The sequence below is a fragment of the Brassica napus genome, chromosome A7, assembly GCF_020379485.1.
Source record: "Brassica napus cultivar Da-Ae chromosome A7, Da-Ae, whole genome shotgun sequence".
Taxonomy (NCBI): Eukaryota; Viridiplantae; Streptophyta; class Magnoliopsida; order Brassicales; family Brassicaceae; genus Brassica; species Brassica napus.
The window spans coordinates 11,233,352-11,253,283 of NC_063440.1; the positions used below are offsets into that span (position 1 = coordinate 11,233,352).

General features: G+C 33.0%; 2 protein-coding genes across 2 annotated transcripts; one reads left to right on the forward strand and one right to left on the reverse strand.

The window, feature by feature from the left end:
* The first annotated feature begins 4,001 nt into the window (after positions 1–4,001).
* On the forward strand, positions 4,002–13,078 carry LOC106358072 (very-long-chain 3-oxoacyl-CoA reductase-like protein At1g24470). The gene is made up of 4 exons (XM_048736682.1): positions 4,002–4,624; positions 5,696–5,981; positions 12,461–12,530; positions 12,661–13,078. Exons 1-4 carry the CDS (start codon positions 4,303–4,305, stop codon positions 12,898–12,900), a joined length of 918 nt encoding a protein of 305 aa, XP_048592639.1. The 5' UTR covers positions 4,002–4,302; the 3' UTR covers positions 12,901–13,078.
* Positions 13,079–14,074: 996 nt separating this feature from the next.
* On the reverse strand, positions 14,075–15,151 carry LOC106356349. Its single transcript, XM_013796115.3, has one exon. It carries the CDS (start codon positions 14,948–14,950, stop codon positions 14,228–14,230), a length of 723 nt encoding a protein of 240 aa, XP_013651569.1. The 5' UTR covers positions 14,951–15,151; the 3' UTR covers positions 14,075–14,227.
* Between the last annotated feature and the right edge of the window lie 4,781 nt (positions 15,152–19,932).

A 19,932-nucleotide genomic window follows, 5' to 3' on the forward strand; every position in this document is an offset into this window, starting at 1 on the left:
TTAACTAAAACTAGATTAAAATCCGTGCAGGGCGCGGGGTAATTTTTTTTTAAAAATATATTGTATTTAAGTATTTTAAACAATATACATTTTGTTATCAATAACAATTTTTACATTTGATTAGATGTGAATATTCGAGTAAAAAATATATTATATTAAAGTATTTTAAACAATATTTGGTTCGATTCGGATCCTTGAGGATTTGGTTCAGTTTGGATCCTTGAGGGTTTGGTTCAGTTTGGATCTTTACGGGTTTGGTTCAAGTTTGGGTTCGGATAATCTATTTAAATTTTTTTCAAAAATTAAAGTTCATATATACTTTAAATTATTTCAAAATCTAAAAATAAAAAATATATAACATATAAATTTGAATAATGTATGCCAAAATACTTAAACTTAACATAAAAATTGGTTTAGCTTAAATATTTAGATAGAAAATCAATAGATATTTTAAGTATTTTAGGTATTATAAGTATCGTTTAACTATTTTAAACATGCACTTATAACTATTTGTATATATTTTCAAGTATTTTGGACAACTTAAAAATGTCATATGAACTTAAAAACACGTTACCATTTCAGATTGTCAATCGATACTTCCAAATATTCTCTATCGGTGTTGTAACGAATAGAAAGAGGTTAGGGTTAGAAACGAAAAATTTGTTGTGCAATTCATGTTCTCGCTAGTTGATTTCAATAACTGTTAAATAAATCTTAGTTGTATCGATCTTGTAAGATTTGCGAACAATATTAATTAATAAAATCTTACATTTTCTACAGTAATCAATTGTTTCTCAACTAATAAATAAGAGATTATAGTAATCACATAAATCAAAACAATACATCTTGTTTATTTACAATATATTTATGGTAAATAAATTAAAATAATAATATTATTTATTTTTTATGGTATATAATTATATTTCAAAGATATTGATATACATATATAGTATATTTTAGTTTAAATATTTATTATTGAGACTTCTTACTCATATGATTTTATTAACATTTTTATATTTGATGTAACAAAAATTTTAGCCATTAATCTCAAATTTTCGATGTGGTATTTTTTGATGAAAATTTTAAAATTAAAATATTAAGGTCTCAATACTCTTTCAATGTAAATTTTAAAATTAACATATTTATGTATTTTATATGGTACATAGTTTAAATTGTAATATACATATATATTATTTAATATGAATATCTATTAAATAAAGATTCACATTAATATGATTATTTTATCATTTGTATCTTGTAATAACAAAAAAAAATTAAGCCATTGATCACAATATTTTCAAAGGGATTTTTAATAGTTTTTTAATTTAAATTCGTTAAAAAAATTGAAACTATAACATATAAGAAAAAATCTATCTTTTTATTATATAATTAATGTGATTGTTTAGTTTCTTTTAATAATATAAAATTAAACAAAAATGAGGAAGGATGCAACTTAGCAAGGCTCATTTGTAATTATTACAAAGTACATGTTACAACTTTTTAAATGTTTTTCTATTAATATATATGGGATTGTTGCGAACATATAAGTAAATGTTATTAATCCAAATAATATACTTTTTATTTGATAGGATATATAATTAAATTTAATGATATTAACATATATATAGCATATTTTTAATATTAATTTCTATTATATGATGTTTTCTACTCATATGATTTTTTGATCATTTGTATATTTTATATCAAAAATTTTAAATTACTTATAACAAAATTTGCATTGTGGGATAAATAGTTTTATGAATTTATATTTTTTTTTAAATTAAGTTGTGAATGTTTGTTCAAAGCTTTTATCAAAAAAAAAAATTCTTCAAAGTAAATTTTGAAATTAAAATATTAATGTATTTTACATGGTATATAGTTTAATTTAAAACGATATTTTATGCATTTGTATCTTGTCATAACAAAAATTTTAAAATATGGATCACAAAATTTGAATGTGAGACCTTTAACAGTTTTAGTAATTTATAGTCATTTAAAAAAAATTAAAATATAACATATACAAAATAAAATAAATTTTTATTATACGCTTGAACGCTTGAACACTTAACAACTCATAGTTTCAGCTATCTTGGCTACATTCTATCGAGTTTAGTGTTTCAAGCTACAATATATATGATATGGGGGAAATAAAATGACAGAAGGCATCTCAAAAAACCTAGCAGTATCAACAACTGGCGAAGATCATTGATAAAACAGTTCGTAATCGGCTTTTAGCTATCAGATATTGATTGGGAGAAGCAATGTTTGAGAGATCTTATTCAAGAGTGGTACAGAACACATGCTTAGGTTTTTAGAATTCTTATTCATCTTTTTCGATCTTTAGTCCTTTGTACATAAATATTATTTTCGTTGATGATCAATAAATTTAAAATTTCATAAAAAAAAACGTGGTTGTTTAATTTATTTTAATAGTTTAAAATTAAATAAATATGATAGAAGTTACACTATTTTTATCAAATCTTTATTATTTAAAATCATTAATTGGTATATATACTTTAGCCACATTAGACAATTTCGTAACTTTTATTTAATGAAATAATAAAGAACATTAATAATGAGCTTATGGTTAGTTTAATAAAAAGTTTATTACATAATTAGATGGATCAACCTATATTCTAATGATTCTAATAATTATTCTAGTGATGACACATGGCTACAAAAATAAGTTGTAATGTTTCTCAATTATTAATATACAGGGACTCTCCTACATTTAAACCTAAGAATTTAGTTTCTTTTTGTTTTCTTCTTTGTTATTGCGTACAGAAAATATTCTTCGAGTCTCGGCAGAAATACTTGAATTTTGAAAATTGAAAAGACCTTTAGTTAACTAACAATACTTATTTAGCTAAAACAAAGAAATAAAATATGAAAGTAAAGCAAAAAAAGAAAAGCTAAACTAGACTACTTAGAGTATGACTGGTTTCTCCACTACCATCCGTGAACGCAATTTTTGCGGTTAGTAGCGGTTATTGGCATTTTGCAACAATCAGTCAAATCGCTTTAAACTGCTTCAAACTGTTAAACCTCATAAACTCAAAAGCTGATTTCAGCTAGTGTTTGCGGTTGTGGGCGGTTGCAGGAGGATACTTTTTTTTCTTTTTAAAAAAATAATAAAAATACAAAAATAAAAATATTTAATAAAACTTTAAATTGGAATTATAAAATACTAAAATATATCCATTATATTTTAGTTAATATTATAAAATTTTAAAATAAAAATATTTTCTATAATTTTTAAAAATTTAAAACTATAACTTTATAAATATAATTTTTATATTTATTATAATATTCTGATTTTTGATATTTTTATAATTATGTAAAATGTAAATATTGTTAATTTATTATTTAATTGATGCTACATTTGGTAGTTAATTAGTCATAAGAGCGGCGGCGGCGGAAGCAGAGAGCGGTATTTTAACTCTCCGGCGGCGGAAGCAGAGAGCGGTATTTTACAGTGGGTGGTAAAAAAAGGTCACTCATTGTTTCACTCTGCCTCTTGTTACTGTCAACTATTGTCACTAATTATTATCTCAATAGAAAAGCTTGTCTTTAATAAGTAGAGGGGAAAGGAAAAATTAGGTGGGTATTATAATAACATGATTAATGTCCACAAATTTAATGCAAAAATAGTCTACCAATTTCCCTAAAATCAAATTCTTCCTGATGTGTATTTGAAAGTACTTTTTAGATTTTTGTTACATTCACTTATGAGAGATATCGATTCAAATTTCACATTGGAAGTTTGGATAAAAAATGTCTAATAAATAAAAAGATGTTCAATTCTAATTAATACGATGCCTTTGGAATAAAAATCCAAAAATAAATACATGCAGGTCAGTCTCTTAAGCACAAAATGAATAATATTGTACTAATCAGATAATATAGAATTAGACATAGACTTTTACAAATTCAACAGTTTAAGTGTTTTTATTTATTATTCTTTTTTTTGTAAATAGTTTTAAAATATCCTAAATAGTATATGACATATTGACTTGGTCTTCCTTGTAAAGCTACAATTTATTATAATTTATAATTTCAGTATCAATTTTGTTTAATATGATTAAGATTGAGCAAAGAAAAATAATAAATAAATCTCTCTCTTTTTTTTTAACACAAATAAATCTCTCTTTCTTTTTCTTTTTTTTCTTTTTGGAACACAAAATAAATCTATTCCTCAACTCTAGTTTTCCTACATAAAGAGTGAGTTTCCAAGCCAATTCTCATGACCAAACAAATTAGGAAACAGATAAAAACAATTTAAAAGGTGATAGAAAGAAGAACATGCAAAGAACATGGCATCTCCATGTCGTAAGCTTCATAGGCTTTCTTTCTCTCGTTAGACTATTCCTCCCTCTCCTAAAATGGTTCATCACGAGATTCCTACTCACAAACCCTAAGCGGCTCAAGCGTTATGGCTCGTGGGCTATGGTCACTGGAGCCACAGATGGAATCGGACTAGCCTTCGCTCACGAGCTAGCAAAACACGGCCTCAACCTTATCCTAGTCAGCAGAAACCCTTTGAAGCTCGCCTCCGTCTCCGATGATTTCCGACAAGAGTTTCCACAAATAAAGATCAAGATCATTCCCTTTGACTTCTCCTCTGGTAATTCTAAATGCACTTTCTTACTTTTTCAATGCAGTCTGGCCTCACTTCTTCTTCGGCCAATCGTATTGAGCTAGTTCACAAAGAGTTATCGACTACTCGTTTGTGTGTGTGTGCTCACGCATATAATTACTACATGATTGTAACATTGGATAGTTTATTGTTCTTTCTCAAAAGAAAAATCTTGATTCAACAGCCAGGATGAAAAATATAATTACTCCGTACAAATAATTCGAAACATAAATGAATATATAGAGTACACAATTACATTTAGAAGTGTATTTGTAAGAGAGCCGCAAAATATACTAGACTTTGTTATAGTATAACGAAAAAATAAAATAATACATGCACTTACAAGATTAAATACAAGATTAAAATTTAAAACCCAAATGTTTCTTAAAATACATATTTGTTAATTATTTCGAACTCTAATACAAATTTGAGCACTATGTATTTTGTTAAGAGTATTTATGGACCTAAACTCTATTAGAATCATTGCCCGAAAAAAAATTCTATTAGCATCCAATTAATTTAGGATAATAAGATGATTTCCTGACAATAATGAATAATCCAAGAAAACAACTGTACGTTGCTCATTTGCAATGGTTCCGTAGTAAAACGACAAGGAGGGTAAACGCCATCATGCCATGTTAGGTTCATCCATCACAAAGCTATAGACGTTGGAGAAATTATTGAAATTAAATATTTAATAATAAACCAATTCAAATTAAGAACTCAGTTGGGCATAATTAAGTAAATTTTATATTGTGATTTTAATGTTTAGAAAAACCATTCGGGTTTTACAAAGATTAGTATGAACTTCGGCTTAGGATCAACCGTTTTAGTTTCAGTAAAATCAATGGAAAACATTTCATTTCTTAAAGGTGATTGCATCATAAATATTTACTTGTTTTGTAAAAAACTTTTTTTACCACTTATTTAGGCGATATACTTCTGAGTTTCCGTCTACAAAAATGAGACACAAAACTCAAGAAATATAGCAAATGTGATATAGAATTAGAAATATCAAATATGTATTTGTGAGTAGTGAATAATGATAAAATTATCCAGAAGGAGGATATGGAGCCATCGAGGAGGGAATCAAAGGCGTTGAAGTTGGAATTCTTATCAACAACGTGGGGATAACTTATCCACGAGCCATGTTCTTCCACGAGGTTGACCAACTTACATGGACTAAAATCCTTAGGGTTAATCTTGAAGCCACCACTTGGGTCACAAGATCACTCATCGGACCAATGCTTCACCGCCGTCGAGGAGCCATCGTCAATATTAGCTCCGGTGCTGCCGTTGTTGTCCCTTCTCATCCTCTCTACGCCATCTACGCCGCCACCAAAGCGTTAAGACTTTCCACGCTCACTTTTCTTTTATTTAGTTTTTCATCTGGTCAATGCACATTTCAAAATTATAGTACTCATGAACAACATAACCGTGCAGAACTATTAGGTCTTAAGAAAAATATTTAGGACACTAATTTTTTTTTTACAAGATATGTTATGTCAATTAAGACGGAAATTTATCTATAATTATAGAGATAAGGACATAACTTGTAGATAAATATAACTATGTATTGTAGTTATCTAAATCCCCTAAGGTTTAGGAGATCCTTCTTGTATATATACACTATGACGTACATCAATATACACAACAGATTACATTCTATTTTATGGTATCAGAGCTAAGGCACGATCCTTGACCTTTCTCTCTGTTTCCGCTTAGATATTTTTTCTCTACTACATCAAATCGTGTTGATCGTTTTTCATGTCGTCAACAACGAGTTCTTCTACTTCTACTTCTTCTACTACGGAAAGCTCTGTTTCAAACTCTCCTTACAACCTTCATCCCTCTGATAATCCTGGTGCCCTAATTACACCAGTACTTCTCCGAGGAGATAACTACTCCGAGTGGGCAGTAGAGCTGTGGAACTCTCTACAGGCTAAACAAAAGATCGGATTTCTCGATGGCTCAGTACTTAAACCTACCACCAATCCCGATCTTGCCCGCTGGACCTCTACTAATTCTATGATAGTAGGCTGGATTCGAACGTCTATCGATCCTCAAGTTCGTTCAACCGTGACTCATGTTGCAGATGCTTCGAAACTGTGGGAATCTCTAAAACAACGTTTCTCAGTCAAGAATGCCGTACGCAAGCATCTTCTTCAAGACGAAATCACTAATTGTAAACAGAATGGCCAGTCTGTTCTGGAGTACTATGGCCGTCTTTCCAAGTTATGGGAAGAAATTCAAAACTTCAAACCCGTTGTGTCTTGTACATGCACTGCTTCTGCTGAACTTGAGAAGGAGCGAGAGGACGCTAAAATTCACAAGTTTCTCTTTGGTCTCGATGAAGTGAGGTTCAATACATTTCGATCTCAAATCATTGACGAGGACCCTCTTCCAGAATTAAACACCGTTTATTCAAGAGTCATTCGAGCTGAGCAGCACATCAACAACATGCGCACTGCAGATACAAAACAGGACGCAGTTGGCTTCTCAATCAAATCAGATATCACTCCCGCTTCTATAACTGCCGCAGCTGTTGCGACTCGAAGTCGTGATCCTGCTCGATCGTGTACTCACTGTAAACGTACAGGACATGAAGCCTCCGAATGTTTTCTTCTACATGGCTACCCGGAATGGTTTCTCGAACAACAACAACGCAATTCTTCACGTAACTTCTCTGGAAACAGAGGACGTGGAGGACGTTCATCCAGCTCCAGTGGACGTGGACGTGGACGTTTGAATGCTGCCTCCGCTTCTGTTAGTGCTCCATCATCTACCTCTACAACCGATCAAATTTCAGCTCTCATCACCTTGCTTCAGTCACAACAATCTCAACTCTCCACTGATCGCTTGTCTGGTAAAACTGATCTTTCTGATGTTATTATCGATACTGGTGCCTCTCACCATATGACAGGCGACTTGTCTCTCTTACAAGATGCAATAGATATTATACCGTCTGCGGTTACTTTCCCGGACGGCACTGCTTCGCGCGCTACAAAAATTCGCCGCATATCTCTTACTAAAGATTACATACTTGTTAATATGCTTTATGTACCAAACTTCAATTGCACATTGATCTCAGTATCAAGACTACTCAAGCAAACCGGTTGTATTGCTATATTTACTGACACTCTTTGTGTTTTACAGGACCGTTTTACGAGGACCCTGATTGGAGCCGGTGAAGAAAGAGATGGGGTGTACTACTTCAAGGGTGTCAAAGTTGCTCGTTCACATCAGACTTCTGCGAAAACTATTTCTCATGCAGTCCTATGGCATCGACGTCTTGGTCACCCTTCCTACAAAGTGCTTTCTACATTACCTGTGTTTTCTGATTTAAAAGTCGATTTTAAGGATTCTCACTCATGTGATATTTGTTTTCGTGCCAAGCAAACACGTTCAGTCTTTCATGATAGTTTTAATAAAGCTTTGGAACCTTTTTCATTAATTCATTGTGACGTTTGGGGTCCGTATAGAACTCTATCATCATGTGGTGCTGCTTACTTTCTTACCATTGTTGATGACTACTCTAGAGCTGTGTGGACATATCTTATGTTGGAAAAGTCAGAAGTTAAGGACTTGATCAAGAACTTCTGTGTTATGAGTGGAAAACAGTTCGGGAAACAAGTTAAAACCATTCGAACAGATAATGGCTCTGAGTTCATGGTCTTGTCTTCATATTTTCGTCAAAATGGTATCCAACACCAAACCTCCTGCGTCGACACACCTCAACAGAACGCTCGCGTTGAACGCAAGCATAGGCACATCCTCAACATCGCACGCTCACTTCTGTTTCAAGCCAAACTACCAGTTACTTTTTGGGGCGAGAGCATACTCACAGCGGCTCATCTCATTAACCGGACACCGTCTGTTGTTCTACATGGAAGTACTCCGTATGAACTGTTACACGGTTCAAAACCTTCATACGACTCTTTACGCACCTTTGGATGCTTCTGCTACGCTCACAGACGACCTCGCAACAGAGACAAGTTCAGTGATCGCAGCCGAAAGTGTCTTTTTGTGGGCTATCCCTACGGAAAGAAAGCCTGGAAACTTTATGATATCGACAGTAATGAATTCTTTGCCAGCCGCGACGTTGTTTTTCTTGAAGAACAGTTTCCAGGAGTTACAGATACATCATATGTTACACCACCAATCTATCAACCAAATGCTACAATCGATGACTGGTTACTTCCTACTACACCAGCATGCTCCGGTGATACTACTCCACCAGTGATTTCTACCACTACACCAGTGGCTTCTGACCCTGCACCAGTGGTCCCTTCTCCATTACTACCTATTACACAAACTACAGACGTTGCTCTTCCACCAGCGGCACATGATACTACTAATGCGTCTGAGTCTCCATCACCTGGATCTTCCTTTACTCAACCTAGTTCTCCGGTTGCGCAGTCTACGCCTGCTACTACTATTTCAGACACTCCTCCATCACCTGGTCTTCCTGAGTTACTAGGTCGTGGTCATCGTAGCCACAAGCCGTCTGTTCTTCTCAAAGACTACGTGGTTAATGTTTCTACAGTTAGTACACCCCCCATCACTTCTCTTTCATCGACTCCTACTCAAGGTCCTCCTGTCTCGGTCTCAGGTATTACTCCCTATCCCATCGACTCTTACTTGTCTCAAGCTCGTTTCTCAGTTGCACATACAGCTTTTTTGGCTGCACTAACGTCTACTAACGATCCTAAGTCTTTCAAAGAAGCTTCTCTTGATGATATTTGGAATAACTCCATGACTGACGAGTACACAGCGCTTGACGCAAATCACACATGGGACATTACCTCATTACCAAAAGGCAAAAAGGCGATAGCTTGCCAATGGATCTATAAAACGAAGTTTGACGCCAACGGCAAGGAAACTCGCAAAAAGTCTCGTTTGGTAGCTTGTGGGAATCGTCAAAGAGAAGGCCTTGATTATACGGATACATTCGCTCCAGTAGCCAAACCAACTACCGTGCGTCTGCTCCTTGAGATTGCCGCTACTAAAAGATGGGAACTTCATCAGATGGATGTTCATAATGCGTTCTTGCATGGTGATTTAAAAGAGGAAGTTTATATGAAGTTGCCACCTGGTTTCGAAGATCCTGATCCTACAAAGGTTTGTCGTCTCCGCAAGTCCATTTATGGGCTCAAACAATCACCTAGATGTTGGTTTGAAAAACTCAGCACGGCGTTGAAGTCTTATGGTTTCAAACAGAGCAGAGCCGACTACTCTCACTTCTCACTTATCAAAGACAAGATCTCTCTACACATTCTTATCTATGTGGATGATTTCATCATAGCTGGCAATGACATCTCCACAATACAGAGGTTCAAGAATTATCTACACAAGTGTTTCCACATGAAAGATTTGGGAAAACTCAAGTATTTTCTAGGTATCGAAGTGGCTCGCAATGACGATGGTATCTTCATCTCCCAACGGAAATATGCTCTTGACCTTGTCACCGAGGCTGGACTCCTTGGGTCTAAGCCCTCTCTGGTTCCCATTGAACTCAATGACAAGCTCCTCCTTTCGAAATCTCCTCTACTTACTGATCCGGCGTCTTATCGCCGCCTTATCGGGCGTCTTATATACCTTACGTTCACACGACCTGATCTTTGTTATACAGTTCATCTTCTTTCGCAGTGTATGCAAAAACCGCGTCAGGATCATTGGGATGCAGCTTTGCGTACAGTCCGGTATATTAAAGGTTCTCCAAGCCAGGGAATACTACTACGGTCAGACTCTGATCTTCGTGTCACTGCTTATTGCGACTCCGATTGGAATACATGTCCTATCTCTCGACGGTCTGTCAGCGCATACATTGTTCAGCTCGGACAATCTCCCATTTCTTGGAAGACAAAGAAACAGAAGACGGTGTCTATGTCCTCTGCTGAAGCTGAATATCGCGCCATGGCATTCACCTTGAAGGAACTCAAATGGATCAAACAACTACTTGCAGCTTTTGGAATTCGCCATGATCAACCTATGCGTCTCTTTTGCGACAGCAAATCTGCCATCTATATTGCCGCAAACCCTGTGTTTCATGAGCGCACCAAACATGTCGAATCTGATTGTCATTTTGTTCGTGATGCGGTCGTGGAAAAACTCATCACAACTGAACATATCAAGACCAAGGAACAGCCAACAGACTTACTTACAAAGGCACTACCATCAACTACATTTGATTATCTTCTTTCCAAGTTGGAGATTCACCTCCAACTTGAGGGAGGGTGTAGAGATAAGGACATAACTTGTAGATAAAGATAACTATGTATTGTAGTTATCTAAATCCCTTAAGGGTTAAGAGATCCTTCTTGTATATATACACTATGACGTACATCAATATACACAACAGATTACATTTTATTTTAATAACTAAGAGTATATGATAAAATCATAGGAAACCAAAGTGGTTATCATGAGGTATAACTAAAAGACCGTTACTTAAATTAGTTGCTTAGCGATTATAACTAAAGGTGTCTACAGAAAATATAATTAAATGAAAAATTCTGCAATTTTACGTTTACCATTTTATACTTTTTGAAGTAAAATTCAGCAGTTTTTTCTAATATTGTTGATAAGCTTTCTTTAAAATCATATATTATAATGTAAAACCGTATGTTTTTAAATCAAAATAAAGTCTATTTCTATATGTTTTGGTATTAAAAATCTACTTTATAAGGGAAACGACTACAAAATTTGGTTTCTTTTCAAATTACTGACTACAGCTATATTGGTGACTTGCATATAATCCAGATTAAGGTTAATTTCATTCCGGTCTTCAATTTCTTGGTGGTCGTTGTATCATAAATATGGAACTACTCAGTCATTAGTATATGGGGGACCTTGATCATCCAAAATTGTCTAATGACTCGACTCCATTGAGGTCGATGTATACCTCCCCACCACCCATGTTAAGAGATACACGCATTTAATCTTAGGTAGATGCTTAAAGTAATTAATGGAGAATAACCACGCTAGAAAACTTATTTTGAGATTTATTAAGATGTATATATTTTTGGGTAAAATGTTAATTTTGAGATTTGTCTTAAACTCTTATATTAGTTCTGCACGTTATGATAATGAATATTAATATTATCATGAATGTTTATGAATAGTTTACTGAGATTTTAGATTAGGTAGATAAATGTAATTAAGTGTTGATTTATAATTCTTAAGCTTTCAATTTATATTAATCTTTTCTTATTTGGTTTTTTAATGCTATATTATTCTATGCTAGTTTAATTAAAAATAGTATTTCATATCTGAAAAATATTTGATGAAATGCCTGAATAAATATTATAAGTATTTTTGCATTCTTAGCTAACCAAAATTGCTGTTACAAAAAAAAAAGCTAACCAAAATTGATAATTGAAGTGTAGGGACAATATGAATTCATGTTTAATGCAGAATAACTTGTCTTGATTCAATTAGCTTAAGGAAATATTTACATTTTCAGTGTGTTGACTTTGATCATCTAGAATTGATTCTTAATTATTACGATCACACATCCTAAACATATGGTTGACTTAGCGTAGTTGAAGCTTTGAGCATATCAAACCTCATTATAACTAGTGTGTTATTTGTATAAAATGATAACTAAGTAAGTAACGCTTTTCCCTTGATAGCAATCAAAGTACAATTGTCATCCAAAGTTGATAAAAATGTATTTGGTTATTCGAAAAAGCTTGCTTATTAATATGAATATCATGTTATTAAATATAAAATGCCAACAAGTGCTTCAATGAATTTTGTGATGTTATTTTTTCATCAACTAGACATGTATAAACTAACGAATAAGTGAATCGGTGCATGCAGTTATGTTGATAAAATATCAAGATCTCTACATGTGGAATATAAGCAGTTTGGTATCCACGTCCAGTGCCAGGTACCTTTTCATTTATGTTTCTCTTCTCTTTGACTAAATTTTATACTTAATGATTTCGCACGTAATGTGTAAGAAAAAAAAATAATCCTACTAGGCACGTACTTGTGTAAAAGTAAAACTAATGTGGTAGGTGCCGTTATACGTGGCAACGAGGATGGTGTCAGTAGTAGCAGCTGTTGATAAACCAAGCTTCTTTGTACCGTCGCCGGAAGTCTACGCGAAAGCGGCGGTGGAGCAGATCGGAATTGGATCACGATGCTCCCCATTCTGGGCTCATTCCCTTCAATGGTTTCTCGCAGAACTTATGCCGGAGAACCTTCTTGATACTTGGCGTCTCTCTATCGGCCTTCATAGAAGAAGTATGTCTTAATTCGCTCGATCAATCATGTTTTTAAATATTTTTAGCTATATATTTTCCGGTTACCTTTTTTTACTATAACGTTTTTCTCTTACTATCTACAGTAACTAAGCATACTATCGACCAAAAATAAACATTATGTAAATTTATTAAGACTTGAGAGCGTGCTATATTTTTTTTCGTTAAGACCTTTTAAGATCCACAACAGGAACATGAAAATAAATGAAACATTTTTATGGTTAAGTTTTTGCCATTCAACACCAATCCCTACAAGAATGTAAAGACTCTTTTTGTTACCTGATGTGAAATGTTCACTGTCTCTTTTAAAACAAAACAGCAATGCTGAAAACATGTAACTAATTTGTGCCTCCAAATTTCCAAGAGAATGAGTTTATAATTCAGATCAGGAACATATCTTACGTGTATTAGTATAATATTATTAATTTGAATCCATTTACTCTAGAGGAGTATTATTTCACATAACCATTCATATATTTTCATTTAGCTCAATAAGTCACTCTTTGTTGGGCCATGAACCACTTATTCTCCAAATCAGTATGTTCACTGCTACTATAATAAGGCTTCTATCATAAGTCAATCGACGGTAACATACCCACCAACAATGATCTATACAAAACGTCAAACACACACATATCTATATGTATGTAAGTTGAGTATTGATTGTGGTGTTGCTCAAAAAAAGAGTATTGATTGTGGTTTAGTTGCTTACTTGCGTTGCGTGTTTGTTCCATCTAACAACTTACATACTTTATTTTTTTTTTTACTTGCATACTTAGTTAAGGTTGTATAGTTGCTTTTTCATTTTTCTAAATAAATAGTTTATGGTATTTTGTTTATAAATCAACTATTGCTGGTAGTTTTCTCAACAAAAAAAAAACTATTGCTGGTAGTTGCGAGTAATGAAAGAAACTAGTTTTCAGAAAAACTGCTTTAAAATTTTGGAGATGTAAATTAGTTGGATACAATAAATCATAGAGGTGGAAAGATAAAATATGCAAATAAATGTTCTTTCTCCCCCATTTGTTTCATCGTAAATCAAAATTTCGAAAAGTTTTTACACTACAAGGGGAATAAACAAGCAAATTGCAACCTATACTCCGGTTACTAATATTATCACTCCATTTCTTTTAATAATGTCGGTACTATTATAAGGTTTGATCTGGGAAACCCTCAAATACCATCAACCATGCAATTAGAACACTATACGAACTATAAATTTTAGAATACATCCTGTTTTTATGTGATTCGATGGAAAATAATAGATAAACAATAAATGTTGAAAAAAAAAGAAGAAGGAGCAAAAACATTCAAGACTGGATTACTTTGATGAATCCCTTTTCTTCCTAAAAACGACCTCCGTATCCAACCCCAAGCCGTCCACATTTCGTACGTGAACCACCTCCGATCGTCTGAACAGCCTCACCAACGCCTCCACACTATACAAATCGTTCGCAGAATACTTATCCGAGCGTGTAGAGAGAGCCACATGTAACACACATATACCACCTGGTCGTAGTGTCCGTTCAATCTCTCCAACGAACTTCTCCGGGTAAAGCGCATGATCAAACACGTTAGAGAATTCGAAATCAAAAGTCTCATCATCGAACGGCTGGTGATGAAAGTCTCCTTTGACCACCAACGGTGGATAAGGAACAAGATCCATCCCGACCGAGTCAGTCACGCCCACCCGTTTCAGTGCCTCCACTTCTTGTCCGACTCTAGCTCCAACGCAGAGACACTTAGAAGCGTTGGATAAGAACTTTTGACGCTTGAGGTCTTGGAAGAATCTTGAGAATACTTTGATCTTACGGTCCCAGTCTCGTGTCATCCATATCGTACGTAGCCTAGGGTTAAGCGTTTTGTTGAGCTGCCGTTGGATGTAGTAATCGTAAGACTTGTAACCGGGTCGGATCTTGATGAGATCTTTTTGGGCGTTGAAGGAAGGTTTACGTTGTTGTGTAGAGAAGAAGAAGAGCATGGGAGGGAGGGTGACCAAAACAAAGACGAAGAGATATTTCAGAACCGTCTTTGATCGCTTCATTGTGTTTTTTTTTGGTTCAAACACAAACCTCTGAATCTCTCTCGTTCTAAAGCGTCGAAATCGAAAATAAAGCAAGGAATAAGGTGTAGTTGAAGGCAAATTGAGAATATGCCAGCTAATGAATTTATGACACGTGTTGATTTTTAATGATTGGCTATTTACAGATGGAGTATTAGTTAAAAGAATAAATGAATGTCGAGAAAATTACACTCAGAGACACAATTTCACTTTGCAATTATACTCTAAAGCACATAGTGCTTGAAGAGCACTTTCTGAAGATGCTTTTACGACCATACCCTTTAACCAAGTTGATCTCTTTTTACGTAAGAAAACAATTTGTTTCATTTATTATTTTTTCTCTTTCTTATTCATCTAAAGCATATCTATCTCGTTGCGAACTAATTGTTTATCTTTTTCCAGAACTTTAATTTTTTCATTTCCCAATTCATATTCCATTGTAAAATCTTTGTTCATATTAATCCAAAGTGTTAGTGGTTACTTGTGTCGTCGTAAATTTCTCCTTTTTTTTGTTTCCAGATTATCTAATCAAGTTTAACATATGCTGAAGAATCAAGCACGCAAAAAAAAAAGAACCGGTTCAATCAAGTTTTGTGAGAACATGGAGGATGCCATCGCTGCTGCTTCTGCCACCGTAGAAGCCACCGCAGCAAGTAGTTCCTAAGATTTCTGAGTTGTTAGTCACTTCAATCTCTTTGATGATGAAGAAGATAGATCCAGTGGAGACTGTGGTGGTTATGGAGGAGGTGGTTACAGAGATGGAAAACGTGAGGATAGATACAAGAGACTCGTGGATATAATGGTGGTGGATGTGGTTATTCGAAAGGTGGATTTGGTGGTGTTACGGTGGAGGTGGATGTGGATACCGGAATGGAGGTTGTGGTGGTTATGGATATGAAGGTGGTAGTGGATACGGAGGTTGATACGTTTGGAAACTTTGTTGATGAAACTTCGTTCACAAACCTCATTCACACAATCTTATTCATGGAACTTTGTTAAAAAAACTTTAGCTAGAATTTTTCGGTCTATTTGAAATTAGTTATTGTCCTTTTGATGATAAATTTACTATATATGAAAGAAAAGTTTGATCATCTTTTTATGAAAATGATTAACTTACAATCCACTAAAACTATCCACAAGACTTCGTCCACGAAATCTCGTCTACGAAACTCTTGTAAGATTAAAAACCTCGTCCACGAAAATTCGTCCACGTAGCTTCGTCCACACGTTCACATATTTTCCATCCACGACTGTACCATCCATAAATATATATATATATATATTATAACTTTTTCAAGAAATATATACATTATGGATATCAAAATGTACAAGAAAAAAAATCATAATTTGTTTTTACGCATAAATATAAAATTTTATACATTATAATTTACAATAGTGACCAATAAAATATGTTGGAGGAATACAAAACCAATTAATATGTCAACTAAACTAATAAACTACCTTTATGTTTTCTCTTACGGCAGCCAATCTTGTTTCCTCAGCAGAAGGGTATTATGGTCTCAATATTGCATCAAAACCGGCAATTGTGTCCTACAAACATAAAGTGTCTAATTGAGTAAGAAGAAAGACAAATGTGTCTAAATATGTAACTCTCTCATGAATGTCGAGGGTGTTGAGTGACTCAGAAAGTGCGTGTTAATGGAGCGTTTAATCTCAGCCGTCGATTTGCTTAAGTAAGCATGCAGCTCATTTACCAGAGGCTACCAAATTGGTGTTAACGTGAAGTGGGAAGGTGATTATTTCCGATTTCATCATTTTCATTATATGAACGAGCTAAGTCCTATTTTGGAACTCAAATAAATATACTATCTCTTTCAATCCATATATATATTATCCCTACGTATTAATTATATGTACTGATTTATGAATATACATGAAATTTATGAAAGAAAAAATCCATACAAAATGATAGGATTCTTATGTACAACATGTTTGCCCTTGCATATTGCAAACGTAAATTCTTATCATGTCATACTACTCCTTTATCATCTTGAAGCTTCATTTTTGTATCAATGATAAATGAATATGAAGCTTCAAGATGATAGAGGACTCATTCAGATAGATACCATCTTTATGATCCACTTGAACCAGTAAAAGAGACAAAGAAATTTGGGCCTGAAATTATGCTTTTTAAAACCATCCTTAATCAAGCCTATCGTCACATCCATAATCACCTTAAACCGGTCCACTGACTCGCCGAAAAAGCACCTCATGTTATCTTGGTAGAACAACAATCATAGAGTGGCCTCTCCTTTTCTTGCAACAAGTTATCACTCCATGCCATTTCATCTATGATGCAAAGTGGGTGGAAAATAAAGATGATTATACTTCAACAGCGACGTAAATTGTGTTTTTTTTTTTTGTTACAACTCCATCTAAATCTGTAGAGAAACGGAGTGGTGTTGCTTGGTCATACACGTAACCGGAAAATCAATCCATAACCTCTAATACTTCTTAAATTTGCTGGCTTAATCGTTGCTTAATAACTTAGGCTTGTTACACTTTATATGTAGAAAGTATATTGTTCCAATACTATGAAGAGATGATGTACATCATAATTCCAATTAATATGATTCCTTATATATTTTTGATATTTATCCAGATTTTAAAATTGTACTCACTACAAGAAAACAGCGACATACTGAGGAAAAAAATTGTCGGTACGTCGTCGGAATAAAGCTATTCCGACGACATACCGACGAAAAAAGTCCTCGGAAATAACTCCTCGGAAATTTATTTTTCCTCGGAAATCCCTCGGAAATTTCCGACGGAATTCCGAGAAAATGAATTTCCGAGGAAATTCCGAGGAAATGAATTTCCGAGGAAATTCCGAGGACCACAAGTTCGTCGGAAAGTCCTCGGAATATTCCGAGGAAGATGTCGTCGGAATATTCCGAGGGATACACTTCCTCGAAATATTTCCAATATTAAAAAAAAAAAATATAAATTTATTTTTTTAAATTGAAATTCGAAAATATAAAATTAAAATTGAGATAGAAAACATATTTAAAATACAAAAAATAATAAAATAGTTTTTATAAATAAAACAATGTTTTATAAATACAAAATTAGTTATAATAAATATAAATATTATTATAAATATGAAATCATCTTTTTATAAATACAAAATAGTTTTTATAAATACAAAAAATAATAAAATAGTGTTTATAAATCAAAAAAATGTTTTATAAATACAAAATTAGTTTTAATAAATATAAATATTTTTATAAATATGAAATCATCTTTTCATAAATACAAAATATTTTTTAAAAAATACAAAAAATAATAAAATAGTGTTTATAAAAAAAAAATGTTTTATAAATACAAAATTAGTTTTAATAAATATAAATATTTTTATAGATATGAAATCATCTTTTTATAAAAATAAAATAGTTTTTATAAATACAAAAAAATAATAAAATAGTGTTTATAAATCAAAAAATGTTTTATAAATACAAAATTAGTTTTATAAATATAAATATTTTTATAGATATGAAATCATCTTTTTATAAATACAAAATAGCTTTTATAAATACAAAAAATAATAAAATAGTGTTTATAAATCAAAAAAATATTTTATAAATACAAAATTAGTTTTAAAATATGAAATCATCTTTTATAAATCCAAAAATCAAATTTATATACAAAAAACGTTTTTTATATTTAAAAATAGTTTTTATAAATACAAAAATTAAAAAAATAGTGTTTATAAATCAAAAAAATGTTTTATAAATACAAAATTAGTTTTAATAAATATAAATATTTTTATAAATATGAAATCATCTTTTATAAATCCGAAAATCGAATTTATATACAAAAAACGTTTTGTAAAATCGAATTTATATAGAAAAACGTTTTGTAAATACAAAAATAATAAAAAATTTATAAAAAAATTCTAAATCAATTCAACACAACCAAATCACAATTCTAAACCTATTACACAACAAATCACAATCCTACCCAATCACCCTAACAAAAATCTATCAAAAAACTTCTAAAATCATCAAATCTACTTAAGAACCTAACAAATAGGACATAAGAGAGTGGGATAAGGTCCTTACATGATTTGTAAGGGAATGGAGAGGATTCGCCGGAGATATCGTCGCGAGAGAAGGTGGAGAACGCCGGAAGGAGAGAGAGATCACCGGAGAGGAAGAAGAGAGAAATGGGGAAGAAGATGTGTTTCGAGTTTATAAAACCTAGGGTCCGACGGATATTTTCCGTCGGAATTTCCTCAGTATTTTCAATTTCAATTTTTGCGAAATATTTGGCGGCTTGTTTGCCCGGTTAAATGACAATATTCCGAGGAAATTCCGACGGCCACTTAAATATCCGTCGGAATTTCCTCGGAATAATTTCATTAATTCGAGGAAAAAGAATATCCTGTGCATGTATTTCTATTAATTTATATTGTTCCTCGGAATTTCCTCGGAATATTCCGAGGAAATTCCGGGGAACACATGTTTGGGGTTTCAAAACATCAAATTTTTTTGCCCTATATTATTTCTTATACAAATGCAATGCATACCATTGAGGAATCTTTGTATAGATGATCATAAACCATGAAATAACAAAATTTCAAAACGAATTGTAAGTATTCCCTTTACCGTTCATTAAAGTGTATAAGTGTTTCTCTTATGTTATGGGGATTTCGTTCATACAATCGGAAAAGTGTTATATAAGTGTTTCACTTAAACAAATTTTGACTTCATAATCACTCTAAGACACTTAATAGGGGTTATATAAGTGTTATTCAAACCGCAAAACGTTGTTTTCGGTTTAAAAACCCTACTTCCTCGGAAAAGCCTCGGAATATTCCGAGGAAATTCCGAGGAAAAACAAGTGTTCCTCGGAATTTCCTCGGAATATTCCGAGGCTTTTCCGAAGAAACAGAAACCCTAAAAGCAAAGCCCTGAATCGTCGGAAAAGCCTCGGAATATTCC

Coding starts and splice junctions, on each gene's coding strand:
- LOC106356349 (XM_013796115.3), bottom strand. CDS start 14,950: ATGAAGCGATCAAAGACGGTTCTGAAATATCTCTTCGTCTTTGTTTTG.
- LOC106358072 (XM_048736682.1), top strand. CDS start 4,303: ATGCAAAGAACATGGCATCTCCATGTCGTAAGCTTCATAGGCTTTCTT. Junction 4,625..5,695: donor TCCCTTTGACTTCTCCTCTG/GTAATTCTAAAT, acceptor AAAATTATCCAG/AAGGAGGATATGGAGCCATC. Junction 5,982..12,460: donor ATCTACGCCGCCACCAAAGC/GTTAAGACTTTC, acceptor CGGTGCATGCAG/TTATGTTGATAAAATATCAA.